The sequence below is a fragment of the Neovison vison genome, chromosome 11 (assembly GCF_020171115.1).
Source record: "Neovison vison isolate M4711 chromosome 11, ASM_NN_V1, whole genome shotgun sequence".
NCBI classification, from domain to species: domain Eukaryota; kingdom Metazoa; phylum Chordata; class Mammalia; order Carnivora; family Mustelidae; genus Neogale; species Neogale vison.
The window spans coordinates 65929749-65954323 of NC_058101.1; the positions used below are offsets into that span (position 1 = coordinate 65929749).

General features: G+C 54.2%; 1 protein-coding gene across 1 annotated transcript in view; it reads right to left on the minus strand.

Moving 5' to 3' along the window:
- ACOX3 (acyl-CoA oxidase 3, pristanoyl) overlaps window positions 1-21389 on the minus strand; it is a 38504-nt gene extending 17115 nt beyond the window's left edge. Inside the window, exons 1-10 of the mRNA XM_044267870.1 lie at window positions 21241-21389; window positions 16154-16311; window positions 15614-15847; window positions 14476-14550; window positions 14007-14096; window positions 11164-11307; window positions 7825-7913; window positions 5145-5241; window positions 3353-3535; window positions 1493-1615 (exon numbers count right to left, since the gene is read on the minus strand). Coding sequence (XP_044123805.1) covers window positions 1493-1615; window positions 3353-3535; window positions 5145-5241; window positions 7825-7913; window positions 11164-11307; window positions 14007-14096; window positions 14476-14550; window positions 15614-15847; window positions 16154-16297 — 1179 coding nt within the window. The 5' untranslated portion in view covers window positions 16298-16311; window positions 21241-21389. The remainder of the gene's footprint in view (window positions 1-1492; window positions 1616-3352; window positions 3536-5144; window positions 5242-7824; window positions 7914-11163; window positions 11308-14006; window positions 14097-14475; window positions 14551-15613; window positions 15848-16153; window positions 16312-21240) is intronic.
- Window positions 21390-24575: the final 3186 nt, after the last annotated feature.

Here is a 24575-nt window from a genome sequence, read left to right on the forward strand (position 1 = left end):
GCTCCAACACTGGAGATCAGAGGTCACTTCAGCCCTAGCGTCAAAGGCTTGTGTCCCCTGCAGTCCAATCTAAGATACCCGACAGCTGCAGTAGAAAGAAATAAACCCAATTTTAGCTTCAAAAGGGGGGGGTTCATCTCAGAGTGGACACACTGGGGTACAGATGGTTTCACAGCCGTGGAAACAGATGGACCAGAGCTCTGTGCAGCAAATAAACTCCAGGGGCGTGAGGATGATCGCAGGCATAGAGCGCGAAACATAAACATTTCAACTCAGTGTAGGGGACGCTTCTGAACCTGAAACCAGGCAGAAGCTGATGGCAGAAAGAAAAGCAAGAAATCAAACAGGAGGTGGAGACAGGGCCCCCCCTCTGAGGATGGGGGCGGGCGGGGACCAGCTCGCAGGAGACCGTGCAGGGGATGACGATTTGCAGTCGACTCTGTAAGGCTATCCCTGACCAGTGTCTCTGGGCCTTACGTGTCTTACAGACATCCTTCTGCTTCCACCGAACGTTTAACAGAAAGAATTTAGAGAACAAGACAAACACACGCCTGCTGAAGAAGATGATCCCTTCTACCAGTATTTTCAACATGAAATGAGGGCCACTTCTAGGTCCTGGCATGCCTCCGTGAAACCACAGAGTTTCAGAGAGAATAAAGCATGCTTACGCTTTATAACGTTACTAACAGGAGAACGAGTCCAGTGTCAGCTGGCAAAGGTCTCGGTGACTCATGCTGGGGAAAAACATATTTAATCCCTGATTCCCAAGGACCCGTGTGTTGCCAAGCAGCGCAGCCTACTGGCTGTCTCCACACCCCCCAGCACCCCCTGACATCCTGGGTGTTTGTGCTGAATATTCCAAAAGTGCTAATGCAATCCAGGCTTTCTAGGGGATTGTACGTAACATCGATCTGCTGTATTTCAAGTCTGTTTTCAAACACGTTCCTCGTGATTCCCATTTTGCTCACGCCCAAGAGGCAACTGAGGGGCCACGAAAAGGCAGCTGCAAACTGTTTACACAGAGATGTGCCAAGGATGACTGTGTCAAAGCTGAGCCCCATGGACGCTCACTTGCGGCACAAATCCTTGGTGGTCAGTTCGAATCCCGTCAGCTGGATTCAGGCCTTGACAGGGTTGTTTACGGAAGGATCAGAACCATGAAATCCACTGAGGGGCCGGTAATGAGAATTTGGTAAAGTCATCGTGTTCCCCAAAGGAGAAGGACAGCTGGACCCACGGCCAGGAGTGGAGTCATGTCGGCACATCCTTGCGACCCGGGAACGTGGACAGCACCCCAATTGTCCAGATCACGGCGAGGATTCTGGGAGGCCCAGGCGGGTGGCCACAACTCGGGGCGGGGATCTCAGAACCCCAGAGGGCTGCCACAGATGGACAGATGTTATTTTGAAAGACAGGCTGAGGGCTGTGCTGTTCGGCCTTGGTGAGAGTTAGGAAGAGTAAAGCCCACGGAGAAAAGAGCACGGGAGCTCACCTGCCTGGCACCGTGGTCAGCCCCCGCGAGGCCTTGCTGCAGCTCTGCCACGTCCAGGAAGAGCGATTTCGAGAAGTGGTCCAAGGCATAGATGGCGGCCAGATAGGGAAGCAAGCGCCATTGCTACAATCAACAAGATACTCGTGTTAACATGTCACACGTCCTCACAGGGAGCCCCCCTCCCGCACCCCTCCTGATAACCAACCCCACGTTAACATATCACACATCCTCGCTGGGAGCCCCCTTCCCTTACCCCTCCTGATGGCCAATGGCGATGAGGCCCAGAGGAGAGACCAGGGGCAACAGGTCGGGAACAGGACCCTGCAGCTGCAGCCACGCTTACCAGGAAGGCCCCCCCACTGGCTGGTGTGCTTCCAACCCAGCCGGTCCCTCCCTACCTGCCCACAGTCTTGCCCACAGGTGCGACCCCTGGGCACCGTGCTCCCCATCTCAGCACACGGTGACTGGAGTGGGGACTCTCAGCCCATCTGCAGCTATGGAAACCAGCCCCCTGTGCTGACAGTTCATGCTTTGTGGACCTACCAGCGATCCCTTTCCAGCCAGATGGGGAAACTGAGGCTCACAGGGAGCTAGAAGTCCCCCCAAGGCAGGGAGGGGGGTCTGTTGCATGCACACTGCTGCATGGATGGAAGGGGGATAGACGAAAAAGCAGGAAAGGATCTGGGAAGCTGTCACCACCACCACTGACATGGCCACCATCTATTCCTTACTGAGTGCCGAGACCCAGACACCCCACCAGCTGCTTCCCATGGACTAACGTACTTAATCCTCACAAGCAGCCCAGAAGGAGGTGTGAGCAACTCTAATTTATTAATAAGAGAGCCAGAACTCAGGACACAGAGAGGCTAAGCACCCTGCCCGAGGGCACACAGACAGTAGTGGGGAGCGGGGTCAGGAGCCCAAGCCTCTGGCTCGAGCGGGCTCTCCGACCGCTGACCACCCTCGAAATCCAGACAGTCAGGGGCTGAGCTCACAGAGGCCATGGGACCCGCGCTGGAGGGGATGACGTGTGCCCAGTCATGACCCTGATATTCTACTTCTCCTCTTTTATTTATTATTAAAACCGGCTCGCAGCCATGGTAAGAAATGTTAGAAGAAGCTGGGACTCTATTACGATTGCCTCCAGCTCTCACTCAAATGCACCTGTGCTTACACAGAACTTGGCCCAAGACTGGGTCAGACTTGCTGCTGAACTCAGACAGGAACCCCCTCAAGGGAATGGCAACCCCAGCCCACTGGGAGAAAGCCAAACATGTGAGGAGGGGTGAAGGCTGGGCGTCCTGGAGCCCAGGTGTACAAGAAAGGGGTGAAGGCCGGGTGTGTGAGGAAATCCCAGAGCCTGGGTGTTCGAGGAAGGGATGAAGCCCAGGTGTGTGAGGAAGGCCTGTGAGGAAGTCATGAGGCCGAGGATAGGAGTTACTGTGAAGGCCCAGATGTGTGAAGAAATTTGAAGGCCAAGCATGTAAAGGAGCGAGAAGGCCCAGCATGTGTGGAAGAAAGTGTCAGGGCATCTCAGAGCTCAGGCAGCGTGAGGGCCGGGCGTGGGGTGAAACGCTGGTAACCCACCAGCACCCTGAGCACCCCCAGGATACAATTTATCTCCCTCTGCCAGGAGCCAAGCCGCTTTTTGGTGTTCCGACCAGGTCCCCCCCTTGGCCATCCCAGGGGGCCTGTCCCCTGACAACGGGCAGGACAAGGGCCCCTCCTGCTCCCCTGAGTAACATCACTACGAATAGCCTGGAAGCCCAGCTGCTGTGGCCAATTATTCCCACGAGGGCCCCGTCCCGGGAATGTTGCGAGTGACCTGGGAGTGCAGCCCCAGATGTGCCAAACCCGTACCTGCATCTGATACTCGAGCACTGGGACTTCCTCCCCATCCGTGGGCCCAAACTGACAGCGGGTGGCTGAGAAACGGAGCGCGATGGAGACAGCCAGCTTTAAGTTCACAATGGACATGCCCACGATGGTGACCCGGCCGAAGGACAAGGTGCCCAGGGACGCTCCGAAGCGCTGTTTGTCATCCTATGGGAAGAAGGCACGTGGTGAGGGCTGCCGGGTGGCCTGGCGGCCTCGGGGACAGACTCATGGGGCCATGAAGCCAGGTCACTCCCACAGTGGCCACAGAGCTCGCCTGCCTGGACCAGCCCCGGTGCATCCCCAACCCAGAATTCCAGGCCAGGGCTGCCATGCCACGGGGCCTGGGTCACGGACGGCGATGGCAGGAGCCCCCGGGGGGCAGGCTCTGCTACAGAGGCATGGGCTCTGGATGGAGGGGACCGAGCCGCATGAGTCCACTCCAGGCCCCAGTCCGAGGGGCTGCTGCTGGTGCCAATGTCCTATTCCCGTGACCCCCATTCCCCTGGAATGCCTCCCTCCCAGGGAGGACAACCTTGCTGAGGGCAGTGACGGTCAAGGTCTGTGTTCTCTTATGATGGACGGTGGCCTCACATGCACCTGGGTGACTCTCCGGCCGCCGGCCTCAGGGCCCCAGGCATGATCTTCCACGGCAGCAGTGGCCTGGGTGCCACCAGCCTGAACTCACCCAGCCATCCTGACCTCCCTCACCTCTTGCTGCCTCTCCTACCTTCATTTCTTTTATTATCTGGGGTTTTCTTCCCAAGTTACATGCCCTTGCAAATGCCGGCAAATGCAGAGAACAGTTGGGACAACCCCACAAGGGCACAACGGTTTGTGATAACATCACTGGGGAAATCAGAAGGCTCAGGGAGCCCCCCGCCCCAGGAGAGTCTGAGCCGCACCCCCTCTCTGGAAGGTCTCAGAAGTTCCTCTGTGAAATGTTTCCATTTCTCTGCAGCATGCTCCACGGCCCATCGGGTCTTTCCTCCCTTCGTGAGACGCTCCCCATCTCTGCTGCCACCTTCCCCTCCTCTCACTTCACCTCAGCCTCTCCTGCACCCCTGGGCACTCCTCACTCAGGCTCTCCAGCCTCCAGCCCAACCCACTCTATGCTCGTCCCCTCCAGCGTGTGCCTTCTGCACCCTCGTCTTCCTACCAGCTTCTAATGAACAGCCGATGCTACATCCCATTGGGAAGAGACTTGGTTCCATATTGCCAGCTTCTCTCCTCATCCCTAGTGTCCCCATCATGCTTGCTTCCCACCCTGTGGTTCCGGCTCCGGTCGGGCAGTGCGTGTCATCAGATCCAGGCCTCTGAGGCTCACGTGTTGCTGGGGGTGTGGCCACCCTGACTGCGAGCTCAGAACTGGGAGGTGACCGCCTGCTCCAATGTGGGCTGTGGCCATCATGGTTCTACCCCTCAAAGAATTTGGGGATGCGGTGAGCCCCAGACTCAAGAGAACATGGTCACCCCCATTTGGAATGGTCTGCCATGCGACCTACGCCCTTAAGCCCTTCGGGGAAACAGCACCAGCAAGGGACATCCTCCCTTATCCTGGAGAGCTGGGGGTTGGGCAGATGAGTGGACATCCATGGGTAGTTGTTGGCCACTATCTGTCGTGCCCAGGACCCTTGGGGGTGCATCCGACCCAAGTGCCACCTTCCTTGTTGGTGGCAATGGAGCCTGAACCAACAGGGGTTCTCCCCTGGCCAACCCAGTATGGGTGGCGGGTCTCTGTGCAAGCCCAGGCAGAGTCCTGTGTGGATCCCTGTACCTTAAAGGGGGTGACATAGGTACCCTCAGGGGTGACGTCTCCAGTCCGGTTCAGGAGGTCTTGGCGAGGAATTCGAACTTTGTGGAACATGGCAAATCTGTGTGGAGAGACAGCAAGACCTCTGGTTAAACAGGGCTCTGGCCCTGGGGCTCCTCTCCTCTCCCTCCAGAAACCCAGTCAAATAAAAGCAAAGGAAACTTAAAAGGGCCACAATCCCCCCCACCCCAGAAAAAAAAGGGAGGAAACACCAGAGACAGGAAATTTCAAAACGTTTTTCTATCTAAAAAGTAGGTTTGGGAAAACAATATGGCGTGTTCGTGGCAGGGTTCTGTGTGGAAGCAAATGACTGTGTACTGTTAACCACGGGGCCGGGGGCCTCATACTGCTGGGATGAAGCTGGGGAGTCAATAGAAAAGGGGAGAACTGATTTATTTAAAGACCAGAATCTGGTTCTTGGCCTTCAGACTCATACCAGGATCCACAAGACGATGTGAAAAACCAGCAAACTAAGGTCTGAAAACTCACATGTCCAACAAAAGAACTGTGTTATCACATTGGGGCTCAAAGGCACATAAACTTGTTTCTTTTGAAAAACTAAAATGAGAGGCTTCCTCACACACCGTCATAGACCCCTGTGTGTTAGTAATCAAAGGTGTTAGCCGTGTTGGGCCTGGAAAACCCATTTCACGATCGTCTGCAGGACAAGACTACCACACAGAGAAACGGATGCTACATAAACTGAACCACAGCTCCAAACCATCTTAGAAATACTGACAGTTCCCACATGACTTGTCTGATGGCCAAGATCACTTCCAGGGTCATCCGAATGCGCTCTGGCCCATGGGAGGTCACAGCTGAAAGCACGATGTCACCAAGCCCAAGAGGGGAGCAGCCCCTCTTGGCTCATGCCAGCTCCTGCTCAAACGGTGGTTACTCCTAAGACAGGGCCAAGCACCCATCAAAGCCAGGTGTGAGCTCTGCCCAAGCAGGGTCCTGACCTCCCTGTCCTCGCCATCCATGTTCACTCAGCCTCCACCGCCTCTGGTCAGGTTCACAGCGAGAGTCACCCCTGGGCTCTCTGCAGACCCGCCTGTTCAGCCCGTGGTGTGCACAGCAGCACAGGCCCTTCCAGACCGCTGATCAGAATGGCGACAACTGCACAAGTCCCTTTGCCCCTGCCAGCCACCCCCCACTCCCTAGACTCCAGCCACATGGCACCTGCCATGACCCTTAAACAAGCCCAGCTCTCCTGTGATCCCTGTGCCAGCAGCCCTCAGGGCACCACCGCCTCCTCCAGAGGTCCATCATGATTGTCCTGCAGCAGGTATGGGTGGATCCTTGCACCACTACAGGGAGGCCACGGCCCACTGTCCACACTCTCACCAGGCCACCTCCTCCTTGGCAGTTTCTGTGGGTCTTACAGACCATTTAATAATGGCTGCCGGGTGTGACTCCTGGGAGATGCCTACTGAGGGCCATGCAGTACGTGGACAGCAAGCGAGACACTGTCCCCTGGGTACCACTGTTCTCCCCACCACATCCTGGGGCCAGGCCAGCCTTGGAGGAGAGGTGTAGTGCACCTGTCCAGACCCCCAGGGAGGAGCACAGACCTGGGGTGGGGCACAGAGCGGGCTGGCGCAGCACCTCCCAAACTCCCTGGGAAGCCCCGAGAGAATCTGCAGGGGAAGAAAGCTCAGCCGGCTGCCAGGCCCCCGCCAGCATCCAGGCAAGAGGCCAACCCCTGCAGGCCACCCGCCCAGGTATGAAATGAAGGTCAGCTATGGACCGGCTCTTCCGCAGGCCCACAGAGAGCATCGAGGCCCTGCTGAGGAGCGGCCACTGCGCCTGGGCCTCCGTGGGGCACTTGGCCTGGCCACAGTGGGGTCCCCCAGGCAGTGCTCACAGATGTCCCCTGTTCAAGAAGAGACTGGGTGCCGGCACCCTGGACTGTTCCAACTTATCACTTGGAGGCTGAGGAATGCTTCTGCAGGCCCAACTCTGGAAACTCTAAGCACCCTTTCTAAGGAATGGAAAACGTTCATCCGTTCCTACTACACGGAGGTAGAACAAGGCCAAGCGTGTTGATACTCGTGAAAAGACTCATTTGAGTCTAACTAAAAGCAAAACTACATGCACCTCTTTTGAGGTGCAGACCACAAAAGCTGTTCCAGAAACAGGTGATGGCCAGGTCACGGGGCGTGGGCACGACACAGGGTGTGTGTAATAAGATGCATGTGACACGGTGTGCATGTGTGACACAGATGTGGGAGACAGTATGTGACATGATGTGTTTGTGTGACACGGCATGTGTCAAACAATGTATGTGAGACAGAGAGTACGTGTGACATAGGTATGTGTCACGTAAGTGTGTGTGACATGGGGTATGTGTGATGTAGGGTGTGTTACACGGGTGTGTGTGTCAGGATGTGTGTGTGTGTGAGACATGGGGTATGTGACAGGTTGTGTGTAACACAGGTCTGTGTGACATGGGATGTGTGAGGCACAGCTCTCAAGGGGCAGGTGAGGTGTGCGTCCCACTGTGTGTCCCCTCCCCCACAAGCCTCTAGGAGAGCCGGGGACAGCACTGAGAGACCTGGCTCACAGGCCGACATCAGCGGGGATCGAGCAGGGATCCCCCACAGGGAACACAGTGACCACAGAGATCAGGGTGCACACTCACCCATTGTCCACACCGTTCAGCCCCAGCTTCTTCCCCATGTCGCCAACCATCACCCCCGGCATGGGAAGAAGAGTCTTGGGGTCCCGAATCTGCACAACACACAAAAAACAACCAAGGGCAACCATTAGGACCTCACAGAAATGAAAACAAATGTGTTAAAAACCCCCAGTGACTGAGCCCCAGGCTCCCTTCCTGTATCCGTGGGCGGAAACCATGTCCTTCAAAAACGTGACCTTATTTGGGGCTAGGGTCTTCACAACTGTAATTAAGCAAAGGATCTGGAGATGAGGTCCTCCCAGATGACCCAGGCAGGCCCCAAATCCAATGACGTGTCCTGGAAGAGACAGATGATGTGGCCACAGGCCCAGTGACTCGGCAGCCACCAGCAGCGGGACGAGGCAGGAGTAGACTGTCCCCTGGAGCCTGGGGGTGGGGAGCTGCCCAGACTGAGGCAGACGTCTGGCCTCCAGCTCTGTGGTCTTGTGTCACCGCAGCAGTGCTAGAAGGCCGGCATGCGAGCCAGAGGAGATGCTGCCTGAGATCAGTCCTGTAGATCTCTGCCCCCAAAGCTGGGTTCCATGGAGCTACCTTCCCAGACACTGCAGGTGTGGCTAGCAGGTGGTACCTCACCTCACCGCGGGGGCCCTAAGCCAGGGACACGGGGCTGCACCCGAGACCACCAGTATGCTAGTGACTCCCAACCAGGTGGGAGCCCGCACTGCCCCTCGCTGCCAGGGCCGGATGTCCTATCTTAGACCCTCTGGCTGTCCATCCTGGAGGGCATCCTGAGCAAACAGCGGGTGGAGCACACCCACCTTACACAGCTTGGCCCCACGAGAGGCTCACACAGCCCAGAGGTCCACAGCACAGGGCAAGAAACTCTACTTCAAGGAAACTGTGAGTTCGCACTCTTCCGAGTTTAGCTATTTGCAGAATGGCTTGCTTTCGTTTATTCTGGGGAAATAACCATTGAATCTGACTGAATGTCATGAGAGGGATATCTCAGATGAGAACAAGGGCTGATGTCCAAACATAAATGCTCTTTCCCCCTTTCTCAGCTTTCAGTAAATCCCAGTGAAGATTAGGATCTAACTTTTCATAACATTTTGAAATGAAAAAAGGCTGGAAAGGAGGTGAACGTGGAAGAAAACAGGTAGGTGCTTTTCAAGGAATCGCAGACAAAAATAGAGTGGGCACAAGTCCAGATTCCCATGAAAATCCATGACCACGCAGTTGCCACCAATACCGACTAACCTCCCAGTCGTGGAAAGGGAGCGGACCAACGAACAGAGCAAGTCAACGTCATGCCGATTGCAAACAGGAGTAGCTGTGTCTGTGTATAATTTCTGAGCTCCGCCAACCTGACTGACGTGAGAGACCGAACCTGTGAAAAACCTCAGCCCTTCACCAGATCGGCCACTGCCTGTAGCAGGCACTGCACCTCTGATTGGCTTGGTGAGTCCTCGTTTCATGCTCCCCTCCTCGATAAGGACGGGGACACTTGCCACCCACGAGCCCTCGCTTGGTGCACACTAGGCGCATGGAAACGCCCTGCTGGATGGAGGGGTGACACAGTCCTGCCGGAGAGTGAAACACCCCAGTTCTCTTGCCTAAAGGGCCGGAAACCCTCAACAAAGTGAACACTAGCCCAGTCTCCATCAGAAGATCCCTTCAGGGACACACCTGTACTCACCGAAGCAGCGTATGACAGCCTGGGGTCATGAGAAGTGACTCCTGGGCTTCAATGGCTCAAATGGGAGTTGAGAATAGGGACACGAACAACAAGGGGAACAGGAAGCAACCAGACTTCACTGAAATTAAAACCCCTGGTGCCTCAAAGGACACAAACAAGAAAATAGAAAGACAACAGGTGGAATGAGAGAAAATCATCTATCGGATGAGGGTTAGTCTCCAGCACACGGGATTCAACAATAAGAAGACAAATCACCGATTCAGAGCCAGATGGAGAGGCACTGATGGACGATGGCCCGGTCACGTGATGGGAGGATCGTGAGCCACAGCCTGTAGTAAGCAGCGTGGGAAGGCAAGCAAGGACCCAGTGGCAATGGGCCAGGTTGCAATGGGTGACTGACAGCGTCCCTCATTTCTGCCCTGTTAACCAGGCTAGGACCAACCAGGTGAAGCCCAACCCGCTCCCTGACCAGGCTCAGAGGCTGTCCCAGCCTCCAGAGGGATGGTGGCCACCTCACTGCTGGAGCCAGCTCCACGGGGCGAAGGACTTGAACAGACATTTCTCCAAAGAGAATACACGAGCGGCCAGCTGACACACGAAGAGAAGCCCAATATCATGGTCATTACGAAAATGCAATCAAGAACCCAGCAAACACAAACCCATGCCCAGCAGCACACTTATTTAACATAAAGGAAAACACGCCTCTGGAGGGTCTGAAAAGCTGGGAGCCTCACATGGTGGTGCGGACGGGAATACAGATTGGTGGGGACTGTGGAAAGCAGTATGGCGACGCCTCAGGGAGTTAAGCACAGCATTGCCGTAGGACTCAGCAAGGCCCCTCCCGGGTGTCTCTACCCTGAAGTAGAGAAACAGGGGTTCAAACGGACATCCGCTCGTGAGCGCACACAGCACTGATCATGATAGCCAAAAGATGAAAACCACCCGAACGTCCCTCAGGAGGCAAGTGGATACACACACTGTGGCCCAGTCCACACGAAGGTACCTCAGCCTTCAGAGGTGCGGCAATCCCGGCACTAAGACGGTATGGGCTGACTTCAGAACCGTACTACGTACAGGTAGCCAGACAGGAAAGCTCATGCTGTAGTTCCCATCCATATGCAACATCCCGCAGGCAAACCCAGGGCGGCAGAGAGATCAGCAACTGCCAGGGGCTGGGGAGGGGGTTCGGGAGCAAGCAGGTCCCGGGCAGACCTTGGCCGTAGCTTCCCACTTGTAACTCGGGAACAGGCTACATCAAGGCCCCCAAGTCGGACCTCCCAGAAGCACTGGAGCCCACCTCACACCCATTGGGTCAGAACCACAGGATGGTGGGGCTGGGAAGCCCAGGTTTGTGACAAGCAGCTGAAAACACAGGGATGTGGCCACCAGAAGGACGGAAAGATTTTCCCACGGTGATCTCGGGTCTAGACCGGGTGGAAGGACCCCAGCACCCTTGACATTGGGGGCTGGATAATGCCCTCTTGGGGGCGTATGGGCTGTCCCATGCACGCAAGGCGGGGGTTCTCCTTCCCCTCGGGCTGTGTTCACTGGAAGCCAGGAGCACCCCAGCACCCAGCAGTGACGAAGGTGCCTTCAGACTTGGTCACGCATCCGTGGCCGGCGCCGCCCCGCCAGCATCCACTCACCTGCACCACGAAGGAATGCAGGCCGTGGCACTGGCCCCCTGGCGTGTACAGCTGAGCGAACACCACGGCGTGTGTCGCCGTCTTGCCCATGTTGCCAACCCAGAATTTGGCAGCTTCAAAGTCAGGGGTGTGTATGATGAATTCCTGCACCAAAAAAAAAGGTAATAATCATAAAGTTGTAACCAAAGTTATAATGAACAACTGAAGCACACATAGACCTTCCTTCCCTTTCCAATGGACTCAACGTTCGTTCTCTGTTCAAAAGTCCTAAGAGTAGAAGCAACTGAATGTTTTAGCTCCTTTCTGGAGCAGGGAGCCCTGTTTTACATTTTTTTAAGGTTTTGTTTATTTATTTGTTAGAGAGAGGGGGGAGAGAGAGAGCACAAGCAGGGGGAGTAGCAGGCAGAGGGAGAAGCAGACTCCCCACTGAGCCTGATGTGGGGCTCGATCCCAGGACCCTGAGATGATGACTTGAGCCAAAGGAAGACACTTAGCTGACTGAGCAACCCAGGTACCCCAAGGAAGCCCTGTTTTTAAACACAGTGTATCTCTGGGTCCCATAACTTAATGCAGACACCTCTGTGGAAAATGAGGAGTCACGTCAGACAATAACATATCTGCCTACTATTCCGGCAGCCAGCCAGCACCCCAGCGGTGCTTAGCACCATGCCTCACTCCCTCAGGGCGCCTTCCCTGGCTACAGCCTTGAATCGGAGGCCCTCCTCGGCTGTGCTCCTTCCTCACCCCTCATGAGCACTACCATTTCCCCTTCCACGGTGTCCCCAACCCATGAGCTCCACGAGGGCCACGTGTCCAGGAGCACAAGGCAGACTCTTGAAACATCAGAGTGAATGAGCCCACAGATCAAGGCAGGAGCTGGGAGGCTTGCCGGGCACTCAGTGAGACAGGAGACAGGCCATGTGTGGGGCCAGGCTGGGAGTGAAATGGGCTGGGGGCAGGATGGGAGCTAGCCCAGGGCTTGGAGGCAGGCTGGGAGACCTGGGCTAGCTGGGCAGGGCCAGCGTTGGACTGGCCACAGTGGGCAGGTCTCCCTCTCCCTGTGGGTGGGCAGCTGAGACAAGCGCACAGGGAACGTCCTTGCTTGGCCCAGCCGTGTATATGAGGTTATCAACTCCGAGGGCCCTTGTGACCCCCTTCCAGATGCTGAGACCCTACTCAAGAAAAGTGAGGGCAGGGGCAGGCCTGCCAGTCCTGCCTATAGCTCCCCTCTCCATAGTGCCACCACACATCACTGTCCCTCAGCTGGCTACTGCTCAGGACGGCAGGGACACCTCCACCCACCACCTGTCCTCCATGGGAGGGATGGGGGCTCCCTCAGGGCCACGGCACCGCCACTCTGTCCATCCATGTCTGCCCACAGCCTTCCCTCGGTCCCAGCCCATCACTTCTGCAGATGTCCTCCCTGTGCGGGCACACTACCCCGTCCCTTCGGTGTCTCCACAGTCCCCGACACTCACAGCTCTCTTTGCTGCTGTTGCTGTCTCCCCTCCAGCATTGGTGAACCCCCAGAGCAGGGGCTGATCTGTCGTGCTCACGGCTAGGTGCCCCATCTCTTAAAGCAGGGCCTGGCACATACTAGGTGCTCAAAAAACACCTGTCATTGACATGGGCACCTGACCAGCAGCCCACAAAGGGCCCCAGGCTCCCGATCTCCCCTGTTCTGACATCATGCTCTGCTGGTCACTTAGGTGCAGATGCCAACAGGCATTGGGTCAGAACCAGGCCACCCCGCAAGCCCCTGGGCTTCACCCCGCCTCCCCACTTAGCAAGAAGAGCCAGCAGTGCCAGAGTGCAGAGTGAAGAGACCAGGCCAGGCCAAGAAGAACTGGGGTTCAGAGAAAGGTATCCGATGGCTAGAAAGCCAAAGGGGGCCGTGGCTGAGCAGCTCTCTCTCTGCCCAACTCTGCCATGGAGGGCCGTCCATGCCAGGCCAGGACCACCTCTCCCTCGGCCCTGCTTTGCCTGCCAGGGGCTCCCCTCAGGTCTGTGGCTCTGTGCAATATGCAGCTGGCCCACATTGCTGAAGAATGAATGAGTGAAGAACAAATACAGGAGCACAGGGCTTTACTTTCCTTTATACAGACTCTTCCAAACTAAGCTCCCAATGCAGGGAAGGCGGAGGGCTCCTGAAACACCGGATCAGGTGTGGGAAGGGCAGCAGAGGGCACAGTCCTCAGAGAAGCGGAGGAGACTGACCCCAGCGACGGGAGTAGCAGGCTACGGAGGTCACAGAGAGGAAGCTGCCTGACCCATGCACCCCATCCTCTTCCTGCCCTCCCTTCTGTCCGTAGAGCTGACCACCTGATAAATCATGACTCCAATAGCTGACATCTGTCCGCCCCGACTAGAGCCTAGAGCGTCTGCTCCCTGACAGCAAGGACACAGCCTGTGAGGGCCCAGTGCTGAGAACAACACATGCACCGGTGGAAGGCACCAGGCAGCAGCTGACGGTGCTCACTGGCCACACGGTCCAAGGAGCCAGATGTGGGGGCAGGAGTGGACAGGGCAGGCCCCTGGCCAGTGGAGCCTGGCCACTGATGGGGACAGGTCAGCTAGAAAGGGACCAGGGTCACGAAGAACCTTGTTTGTACTGTTCATTTTAGAAAGCGTGGGCAGCTTGAAGATTTGCGAACCCAACACCGACAGGCTGCCTAGTGAACAAAGAGATGAGCCCCCCCCATGTCCCAAGCTGACACTTGGCAGGGGGACGATCTCAGGGTGCACGTGTGAAGCACACGTGCACAAAGACAGATCTCGGAGTGTAGGGACCCCATGTTACGCAGGCTTGAGGCTGTGAGACCGACGGGAATATGATTACCTACCTCGGTTGTGGGGTCATAGTGAGCTGTTGTTCGGACGGCCTTGGCATTACTGCCGTGACTGAGCTCGGTCACCGCAAAGCAGCCAAAAATCTAATATCAAAGCAGGAAACGGGGTTAAGGCAAGAGAGGTTCTTTGGGGTCCCGCCACCATCCTTCCGGAAGGACTAAACTAGAGTCCAAAGCTCCAAGTCCCCACCCCCGACCCAACCAGCTGGGGTCTTATGGGGTCACGGGGACATGCGGGACACCACGGCCCCAGCCTGTGGGGACAGTGGGCTACTCGCCCGGGCAACGCAGAGCCAGGAACTGCTCCCGGGAGCAGAAGAAAACAGAAGGCTTCATTTTGAGAGCCCTATGCTAAACCCACCGAGTGCCAGGGAATATGCAGCCCCCAGGGACCCACTTCCTGTGCTTGGGGTGCACAGGGAGAAGAATACGGGCTCATGACTCACTGGGGCTCTCAACTCACCTCCATGTTGAAGATCTTTGGAAGGTATTTTAAATGTCTTTCAGAACCAGAGCTGTAAATCGCTGATCCAAAAGTCTGGAAGTACAAAATGGTCACGCAAGCAGATGCAAGTTAAGGCATCCTGCTCTGGGGCATTGGGGGAGGCAGGCACAGTAATGCCCATGGCCAGGGTGATTCCTGAGTCCCTGGCCTGAGCAGTTCACGATTAAGTTAAGCAGGAGCACCTAAGACACCCAAGGGAAATCCCGAGGGGACGGGCGGACAGGGAGACAGGAGCGGAGCAGGAGGGAAAGGTTGAGGGTACAGGACAGGCGGGCGAGCCCAGCTTCCCATCAGAGCCCCAACGGGGGCCGTATGTCTACCAAGGCTGGGGACACGTCGTCACCTCTACCGTGATCCGGCAGTGGGAGCCCCAGGATCTCCTCTGAACTGCCTCCCCTTCCCTGCTGTTTTGCTTTTTGTGGGGGTTTTTCGGGGGGAGGTGTTGGCATAAAGCAAAAAAAGCCCCAAACCTCCTCTTTTTTTTTTTTTTAAAGATTATTTATTTATTTATTTGATAGAGAGAGAGAGAGAGAGAGAGAGACCACAAGTAGGCAGACAGGCAGGCAGATAGAGAGGGAGAAGCAGGTTTCCTGCTGAGCGGAGAGCCTGATGCGGGGCTTCATCTCAGGGCCCTGGGATCATGACCTGAGCTGAAAGCAGGGGCTTTAATCCACTAAGCCACCCAGGCGTCCCCCAAATCTCTTCTTCTTATGAGGCTTTAGTTTGCATGCAAATTCTCGCCAATTTGCACAGACGGCTGAGAACAGCAGGACTTCCCCCTAAATCATCGTGCCTACATGTTCTCATCTCCATTTTTGTTTCCTATATTATTATTTAGAACTCTCTTAAAAGAAACACTTCACCAAATGCTCGCATTGCCATCTACAAGGCAGTAAATGCTGGCCAGCAGCACAGCCTACGGGCGCCGTCCACATCCCACAGGCCGTGTGTCATTCACATGAATGAGGACCTTCTCTCTCCGTGCCTCAACCTCGTCTGGGCCTGGGGTGGTGCAATGGTCGAGGGGAGGGGGGTTCCTCTGCTCCGTGTGAGACAGGGAAGGTGCAATCCTCTGCCCTCCTCACCACCCACTCACCAGCATGTGCAGCAAGAACTTGAGGCCCAGGGACCAGTCATACATGCCCAGACAGGCGATGAGCGTCTGGACCAACAGGGGGCTCGCCACCATGTCTTCCATGGAGAGGAAGCTAAGCTCCAAGAGGCGCTGGCAACGGAGGAAGCTCAGCTCCCGGCACTTCTCCAGGCACAGCTCTTCCCCGTGGGAATGAGCAAAGAGCGGGTCATTCTCCAAAGTCGAGAAGATGGTCTTCTGGAAATGCAGGAGACGGGGAGTGCCTCACTTGGAGGCAAAGGCCGGCCCTCACCACGCTCTGACTATGGCTCTTCTCAAGGCCACCAGCCCCCCGGGACATGGTCCAGCCCAGAACCCCAGGGACAGATGCTAGTTGTTCTGGCCATGAGCACTGGGACCTAAGACCTCAGAAGGTGAACCAGGCTGTGGTCCTTCCGGGGTGGCAGTGAGGCTCGCCCAGAGGGACCAGACAGCCTGTGCTCATGAAGCAGACACCCAACACAGCCGCAGGGCTCGGCTCAGCCCTCTGACAGCTTGCCTTACCTTCAGACGCAGCACGTCCTCGCCTTCCAGGAACAGCGCCAGCTCCTTCCAGCAGAAGGAGGCACGGGAGCGGTAGGCCTGCAGGGGCCCCTTGGGGAGATCTGGCAGCAAGGCGTCAGCGCCACCTTCTGATGGGGGCGCCATCTTCGGGTATCAGCCTGCAGGAGACAGATAACCTAAGCCGGTGAGCTGGCCAGTTCACCCACCCCCGAGCCACAGTGCGGGCATGCCATGCAGCAAGGAGGAGAGGAGCAAACAGACTCCCAAAGGGCCAGCAAGAGAGAATGACCATAGAAACCTCACGTCTACCTTCCCCAAAGAGAGGGTGAGGAGGCAGTCGCAGTGGGCAACCCCGGGCAGCTGAGACCAGAGGCTCCGTGAGCTACCGCTTGGCCCAAGGACACCTCATGCTCTCAGGGCCCAGCCACACCTCATGACCCAGGAACCCTCCCTCTAGAGTCTGGCCACTGCTGACTGGTCCACTCTGGCCACATAGGACAAGACCAAAGGTTCCCTTCCCACCCATTTGGATGTGGATCATCTGCTGGAGAGCCTTTGAACACAGACTTTTGTCCTGAACTCTCTTCACAAACAGACATCTGGCTTCCCACCAACAAAGCAGGTACCCTGCAATCCAGCCCTCTTGACCAAAGACTCATTCTGGAATTTTCTGAGAGGACTGGCTCCTTTTCCACAGTGCCCTGGTTCATCAAGGCCCAGGACAGGAAGGGTTGGTGAACCCAGACCTAGAGGAAGAGCAGGAGAGTGCAGTCCCAAGCATGGACCATCCCCTGCCCGCCCAGCCGAATCTTTAACACCTCCGGGAACCTGGGTCTGTTTCTGCTGAGTGTGGAAACAGTCTCAGACATGGGGCTCTGAGTTTGGCTGCTCAGTACTGCTGAGAAGCAATGGGGGCTTGAACACTGGACAAAAGAACTTGTGTGTGTGTGCACGAGAGGGTAAAGGTGCAGAGGGGACGCACTCCCCCACAGGCGAGTGTGAGGGGGCAGGAAATCTGAGCAGACCTACAGCAGACATGGACACTGGGGGAGAACCAACAAATTCCCCACAAAGACGAGCCACGGGGCTTCCACTAAGAATTCCACCGAACAGTTAAAGAAACATACCAGATATCCACAAAGTCTCCCAAGAAACAGAAGCACGGGGAACTCTGCCATAAGGTACCCTATAAAGCCAGTGGCACCTGGAACCCCAAACCAAAGACATCTTGGCTGAAAGGAGGGCAACAGACCAACGTCCCTTACGAACACAGGGGCACATCTCCTCGGTAAGTCCTGCAGACTGAATCCAGCCCCACCGGAGAAAGATCACACACCAGGACAAGGACCTGTGCCCCCAGGAAACTACACTCGGCTCAACATGACAAAGTCAATCAGAAGGCATGTGGCTGGTGCGGTCAGTTGAGTGTCAGACTCTTGATTTCAGCTCAGGATCTTAGGGTTGTGAGACTGAGCCCCGCGTCAGGACCCAGCTAAGTGCAGAATCTCACTGGGGGGTCCTCTCTCTTTCTCCCTGCCCCTCCCCATTTCTCTCTTTCTCTCTAAACAACAAAAAACCCCAAAAGAATACAAAAGAAAGAAAGAAAGTCAATTAATGTAATACGCCATGCCAACATGATAAGGACAAAAATGTATGATCGTGTCAAAGGGTGCAGAAAAAAGCGTTGGACAAAATCCTACGGTCTTTCATAGCAGAAATTCTGAACAATCAGGAGTGTATGCCCTTCACCTAAAAAAGGATGTCTATGAAACACCCACAGCTCTTATCACATGTTAATAAGACTGAGTGCCCTTCTCCGAATACCAGCAACAAGACAGAGGTGTCCACCTTGCCTCTTCCCATCAACACACTACGGGATGCTCCAGCCAGTGCTGTCGTGCAGGAAAATGAAATCAAAGGCATCTGGATTAGAAACCCATCTCTTGTCTACAGATGATATGATCATGTATACAGAATATCCCAAGGAACCCACTAAAAAACAACTAGAATCAGTTAGCTCAGCCAATTTACGGGGTACAAAATCAATATGCAAAACTCAACTCAATTTCTATACACTCACCACAAACAATTCAAAAATGAAATGAAGAAAAAATTCAATTTATGACAGCATCAAAAATAATAAAATACGGAGAAACAGATTCAGTGAAAGAAATGCAAAACTTATACTCTGAAAACTACAAAGCATTTTTTAAAGAAACCTGAGGCCTCAATAAATGGAGAGACACCCCTTGTTCACGAGTCAGAAGGACTCAACACTGTTAAAAATACTGACATTCGCCAACTCATCTACAGAGCCAATGTCGTCCCCATCGAAATCCCAGCTGGCGTTTTTTTTCCCCCAGCAGGAATTAAAAAGCTGATCCTAAAATATACCGGAAATGTAAGGAACCCAGAATCGTCCAAACCTCCTCAAAAAGAACAAAGTTGGAGAATCCATTCTGCCTGATGTCCAAACCTGACGCAAAGGGACCGATATGGCACCATGTGAAGACAGATGTATGCAAACTGATGGGAAAGCTGAGAGTCCAGCAGCAAACCCTAATATGTAGGGTCAGCTGCCTTTGGCCAGGGCGCCCGGACAATGTCCTGAGGAAGGAGCAGTTTTCTCAACTGGTGTTGGGGGTCCCCAATGTCCACGTGCAAAGGAATAAGGGCCCACTCTTCACACACACACACACACACACACACCACAGACCTCAATGTAGGATCTAACACTAAAACCTCAAAGAAGGTAAGGTAGGACTAAACCTTCACTACCTTTAGTGAGATCACACCTTCCTGGACACGGCATCAGAAGCACAAGCAATAAAAGTAGATTGATTAAACTTCATCAAAATCAAAAACTTTTGCTGCAAAGAATACCCATGAGTGAGTGAAAAGGCAACCCAGAGAAAGGAAGGTTTTGCAAATCATTTATTGATAAGGGAGTTGCTTCCAGACTATATTAAGAATCTTAATAGCAAAGCCAAATAGCCCAATTTAAAGGCATCAAATAGAGGTTTCTCCAAGGATAGACAGATGGCCAAGGAGCACGTGAAGAGATGCTCAGCGTCATTAGCCATCCAGGAGGGCAAACTGAAACCATGATGGGACACCACCTCACCTCCCTTATGATGTCCAGGATCAAAATGACAGCCAGTAACATGCATTGATGAGAAAGTGCAGAGAGAGAACGTGCAGACAGTGGAACCCTCATACCCTCGTTCCTTGCTGGTGCAAAGGCAGAAGGGCACAACCATTTTGGGAAAGTCTGATGGTTCTTCAAAAGCTCAGCTACACAGCCACCACATGACCCAGCAACTCGACTCACAGGTACACACCCAAGGAAAATGGAAAGAAATAGCCACACAAAACTCTGTGCACGAATGTTCGTCATGGCATTATTTATTTATAACTCCCCCAAAGCAGAAACAACCCTATGTCCAACAACTGACGAATGCATAAACAAAATGTAGTCTATCCATACGATAAAATATCACTGGATGAACCTTGACAGTGCTAGGTAAAGTGACAGAAGTCACACACCAAAGATCACATATTGCATGAGCCTACTTTAACAAAACGTTCAGTGTGGGCAAATACACAGCGAAAGCAGACTGGCGGCTTCCAGCAGCTGGGGAATGACTCCTAATGGGGCCAAGATTTCTTCTGGAGTGATGAAGGCATTCTGGAAATAAAAAGCAGTGGTGGTTGCACCACACTGGACGGCTGTGGATGGATTGTATAGAGTGTTATGTCTCAACCAAACAAGACTTTTCTAAAGGTAAGCCACACTCTTAGCAGAATTCAAGTGCTCCAAAAATGCAAGCTATGAAGTCCAAGGGGAACTCTTATGTTTCTGGACTTCCGTGCCCTCGATGCATCCCGGTCACCCATCATGCTCCCTCCCTGAGGTCCAGGACACCACACCAGGTGTCCCTTCCTGCTCCCCTCGAGCTCCCTGCAGACTCTCAGTCTCAGCCACACTCCCTCTTCATCACCTGCTGACATTGTCCCTGATGCGTCGAGGGCTCCCAGAAAGGACCCTGCAGGTCTGCAGGGTCGGTCAGCAGTTTCCTGGGAAACCTCCCCCCTCCCGCGCCGCCACACACACACACACACACACACACAATCTAGAAGCCCTGGAGTCTGAATGGTCCAACCCAGGGCTCCGCAGCCCTGGGTTACTGGAGCAATAAGCCTGAGTGCCATGCTGGAATTCCCTTCTCTGCCCCCAGAACTGGTTGGTTACCAAGCCCCCAACTGCAGCTCTCTAACACCTACTGAATCCTTTCTTCCCTCGCAATTATTAAACCGATGACAAGTCTGTCCAATCATCGAGCAATCCCTGACTGTAGGTGAATGTTAAGCAGCTACATGATCTCAGTGGTGCTCACAACGCCAAGTGTTCTCAGCAGGTGAGTGAATGGAAGCTTGTTAGATGGAAGAAGTTGCCTGAGATCCACAGCTGTTAGCACACCAAGCCTCAAATCCCAAGATCCTAAGCAGCCAGGGAGACCCCTAGGGCTCCATGCCACCTGAGGTCACCCACATAGCTGCATGATGGTCTCGCCGTGGTGACCAAGGAGTCTGAAGCCAGAATGCCTGGCGTGAGACACCAACATTAGCACTTCTGAGCTGGGAGCACTTAGCCGGTCACTTCACCTCTCTGTGTGTTAGGGTGACCCCACGGTCATGCTAGTCTAGTGTCTAGTGTCTGGTCTGCTGCAGTTCCTAGTGTCTAGTGTCTGGTCTCGCTGCAAGACATCATTACAATAGCGACAGCCGCCTTTAGTCAGTTTTCCTCTCAGCAGCAGAGAGGTGACTAAAATGCAGACTGATCATTCTCCCTTTAGGTGACAGCTCTGTGGCGACCTTGGGGGACAATGTCTGACCTCCTCAGACTGTCTCTCCAGTTGATCTGCCCGGTCCAGGCGCCAGCAGTCTCGCCCCCAGCAGCTCTGGCGGGGAACCGGTGTGCCACCGGGCCTTTGCACAAGCCACCACCCCCACGCCCTCCACTCCCGCTAGGCCCCCCGCCCCTGCGCGGCCCGCGCCTCCCGGGCCCCCGGCCCCACGGACCCGACCTTGAATTTCGCCGTCCCTCCTGGTCGCTGGGTCCCCACACCGTCCAGCGCACACAGTAGGCGCCCGACGACTGCCCTCTAGGGCGTGGCAGACATCCAAAGGCGAGGACCGCCCGGATAGGCAGGCTGACAGCGCCGCACACCTCCCGGCCACCGTCCGCCCATCAACGTCATCACAGCGCGCCGCCGGCCCGTTGCCTGGGAGACGCGAGGCGCGCAAGGGGAGAACCTGCCTTTTGGGCCGGTGTGCGGGCCCTTACGCACTCTGTGTGCGTGTCTTGGGGTGTTTGTTCGGTATGCTGATTCCTGGGCCCCCTCCGGAGCCAGGGCATCAGAACCGTGGGTCGGAGCGGCTGCACCGCGTGCTCAGCGATATTTGCGAGCGGTTCTACTACCCAGTCCCACCCAGGCCCCCGGGCGGCTGCTCCCTGGCCCCCGCAGTCTCCGACCCCGCAGTCCAGCCCGGGCTGGACCAGCTGCCCGCTGCCGCGCTGCTATGTCCAAGGGCAGTTGCAAACCTAAACACCGCTCCCCAGCCCTGTCTTGGGCTGTGTGGGGGCTCCAGACCCGCAAACCTGAACACCTGCTCCCCCGCTCTGTCTCGGGCTGTGTGGAGGCTCCAGACTGAGCCGGCCCCTTCCCCCCCGGAAACGCACGGACATCAGAGGAGACGGAGATGAAAGTCCGTGGCCCCCCGCCCCCAGTTGCAGACACTCCAGGCAGGCAGGGTCCACCAAGGTGGACCCACCTTAGGGATAAACAGCCTTAGCTAGACCAGAGCCCGGCCTCCAGGACCCCGCAGTCGTCGTCGTCGTCTTCTTCCTTTTTTATTTTTATTTTTTAAGATTTTATTTATTTGTCAGAGAGAGAAGGAGAGAACACAAGCAGCGGGTGCCGCCGGCAGAGGGAGAAGTAGGCTCCCCGCTGAGCAAGGAGCGGGGGAAACCTCTATCCCAGGACCCTGGGGTCATGACTTGAGCCAAAGGCAGAGGCTTACCAAATGTGCCACCTAGGTGCCCCTGACAGTCTTCTTTAACATGTGAAAATCTTGCACCAACTTGCATGTTTGTGCAGCCACTTTGGAAAACAGTGTGGAGATTCCTTAAGAGATTAAAAATAGAGCTACCCTATGACCCTGCAATTGCACTACTGGGTATTTACCCCAAAGATACAGATGTAGTGAAAAGAAGAGCCATATGTACCCCAATGTTCATAGCAGCAATGGCCACAATCGCAAAACTGTGGAAAGAACCAAGATGCCCTTCAACAGAGGAATGGAAAGAGAAGATATGGTCCATATATACAATAGAATATTATGCCTCCATCAGAAAGGATGAATACCCAACTTTTGTATCAGCATGGGCGGGACTGGAGGAGATTATGCTGAGTGAAATAAGTCCAGCAGAGAGAGTCAATTATCATACGGTTTCACTTACTTGTGGAGCATAAAGAATAACACGGAGGACATGGGGAGATGGAGAAGAGAAGGGAGTTGGGGGAAATTGGAGAGGGAGATAGACCATGAGAGACTGTGGACTCTGAGAAACAAACAGGGTTTTGGAGGGGAGCGGGGGGGGGGGGGCCGAGGGGGTGGGAAGTTTGGGTGAGCCTGGTGGTGGGTATTATGGAGGGCACGTAATGAATGGAGCACTGGGTGTGGTGCATAAACAATCAATCTTGGAACACTGAAAAAATAAAATTTTTTTTTAAATGTGAAAATCCTGTTGAAAACTTACTTTATGTCTGCCCCTCCCAACCCAAAGCTGTATAAACAATTATTCCTCACTCACTCAGGGCACCTCTTTCCGCCTGTGGGTCCTGTCCCTGTGCTTTGATAATGCCACTTTTTTTTTTAACCCAAAACATCTCAAGAATTCTTTCTGGACCACTCACTTCCAGACCCCACATTGCATCAGATCACATCAGAAGCAACTGGATCTGGCAATTTACCACAAGAAGAGCAAGGAAGACCAAGTCAGAAGGTTTCCGTTTAAAGGGATCTGAGAGATTGACACTGTGGTCACAGGAAGACAAGTTCAGTTTTGGGGATGCATGAAGTTTAAGACGCCTTTTGATGAAATCTGGAAGTTTTGGATTTGTGAGCAAACAGCTAAGAAAGAATTTTTGAAGGGTCTTTGGTGCAAAAAGGTGTTTTTATTAAAGCATGGGACAGGACCTGTGGATAGAAAGAGCTGCACTGGGGTCATGAGAAGTGGCTAATTATATACTTTTTAATTAGTGTGTGTTAGGGACAGCATAAGGAATTGGGGAGCAAGGCTTTCAGGACCTTGAGGGGATAGCCATTGCTAAGGTCAGGTTACTTTTAGTCTTTAATAAAATGTAAACATTAGGGCACTAAGGCAGCCCTGAGTTCCTTGGGAAGGGCCATGCTCTATAGGTTTCAAGAGTCCATGGGCTGCAAGCTGTAATATTTAATTTAAGCTACATTTCTCTCACCTTTGTTTCCCTCATCATTCTCGCCCCTGAACAAATTTGACCCTTAAATCTTTAAGATTGCTGGGGGGTCGGTGTCATCTTCTGAACCAGCATCCTGCTGGATGGGGGTGGAGATGGGAGATGTGTCCCTACCTATGGGTTGAGATTGCTCAGTTGAGGAATGAATAGGAGTTGGGAAAGGCTGAGGCAGCTGTATCTGGAGTTGATAACATATGGGAATCTCCTTCAGCGGAAAGGATCATCTGTTATGGCAGGGAAGGAGGCAAGTTTGTTAAAACCCTCAGAAAGTTACAAAGCACATGCCTAAATAGGATTACAGATCATTATAAAACTTAAAATTTAATTATTTAACCAAGGTGGCAATGAGAGACTTCAAAGACAAGTATGTTGGGTTATATGGTTGTTAGCAAAACTCAGCTCCTTTAATGTTGAAGAGTTTTAATTGATTAATTAAAGACAAAATATAGAAAACTTGGTTTTCTGGGCAGACAGAAAAAAAAACCGAGGTCTTTTTAAAGAGAGAGAAAAGCAGAATTTCAGTCTTATACCAGTGTGCTTTTTTAAAAAAATTTTTAATTTTTTTAAGATTTTATTTATTTATTTGTCAGAGAGAGAGAGAGAGAGAGCGCACAGGCAGACAGAGTGGCAGAGGGAGAAGCAGGCTCCCTACAGAACAAGGAGCCCGATGTGGGACTCGTTCCCAGGACGCTGGGATCATGACCTGAGCCGAAGGCAGCCGCCTAACGAACTGAGCCACCCAGGCATCCCAACCAGTGTGCTTTTAAAATCCATTCATTTCAGGGGCTCAGTGGGTTAAGCCTCTCAGGGTCCTGGGATTGAGCCTCATATTGGTCTCTCTGCTCAGCAGGGAGCCTGCT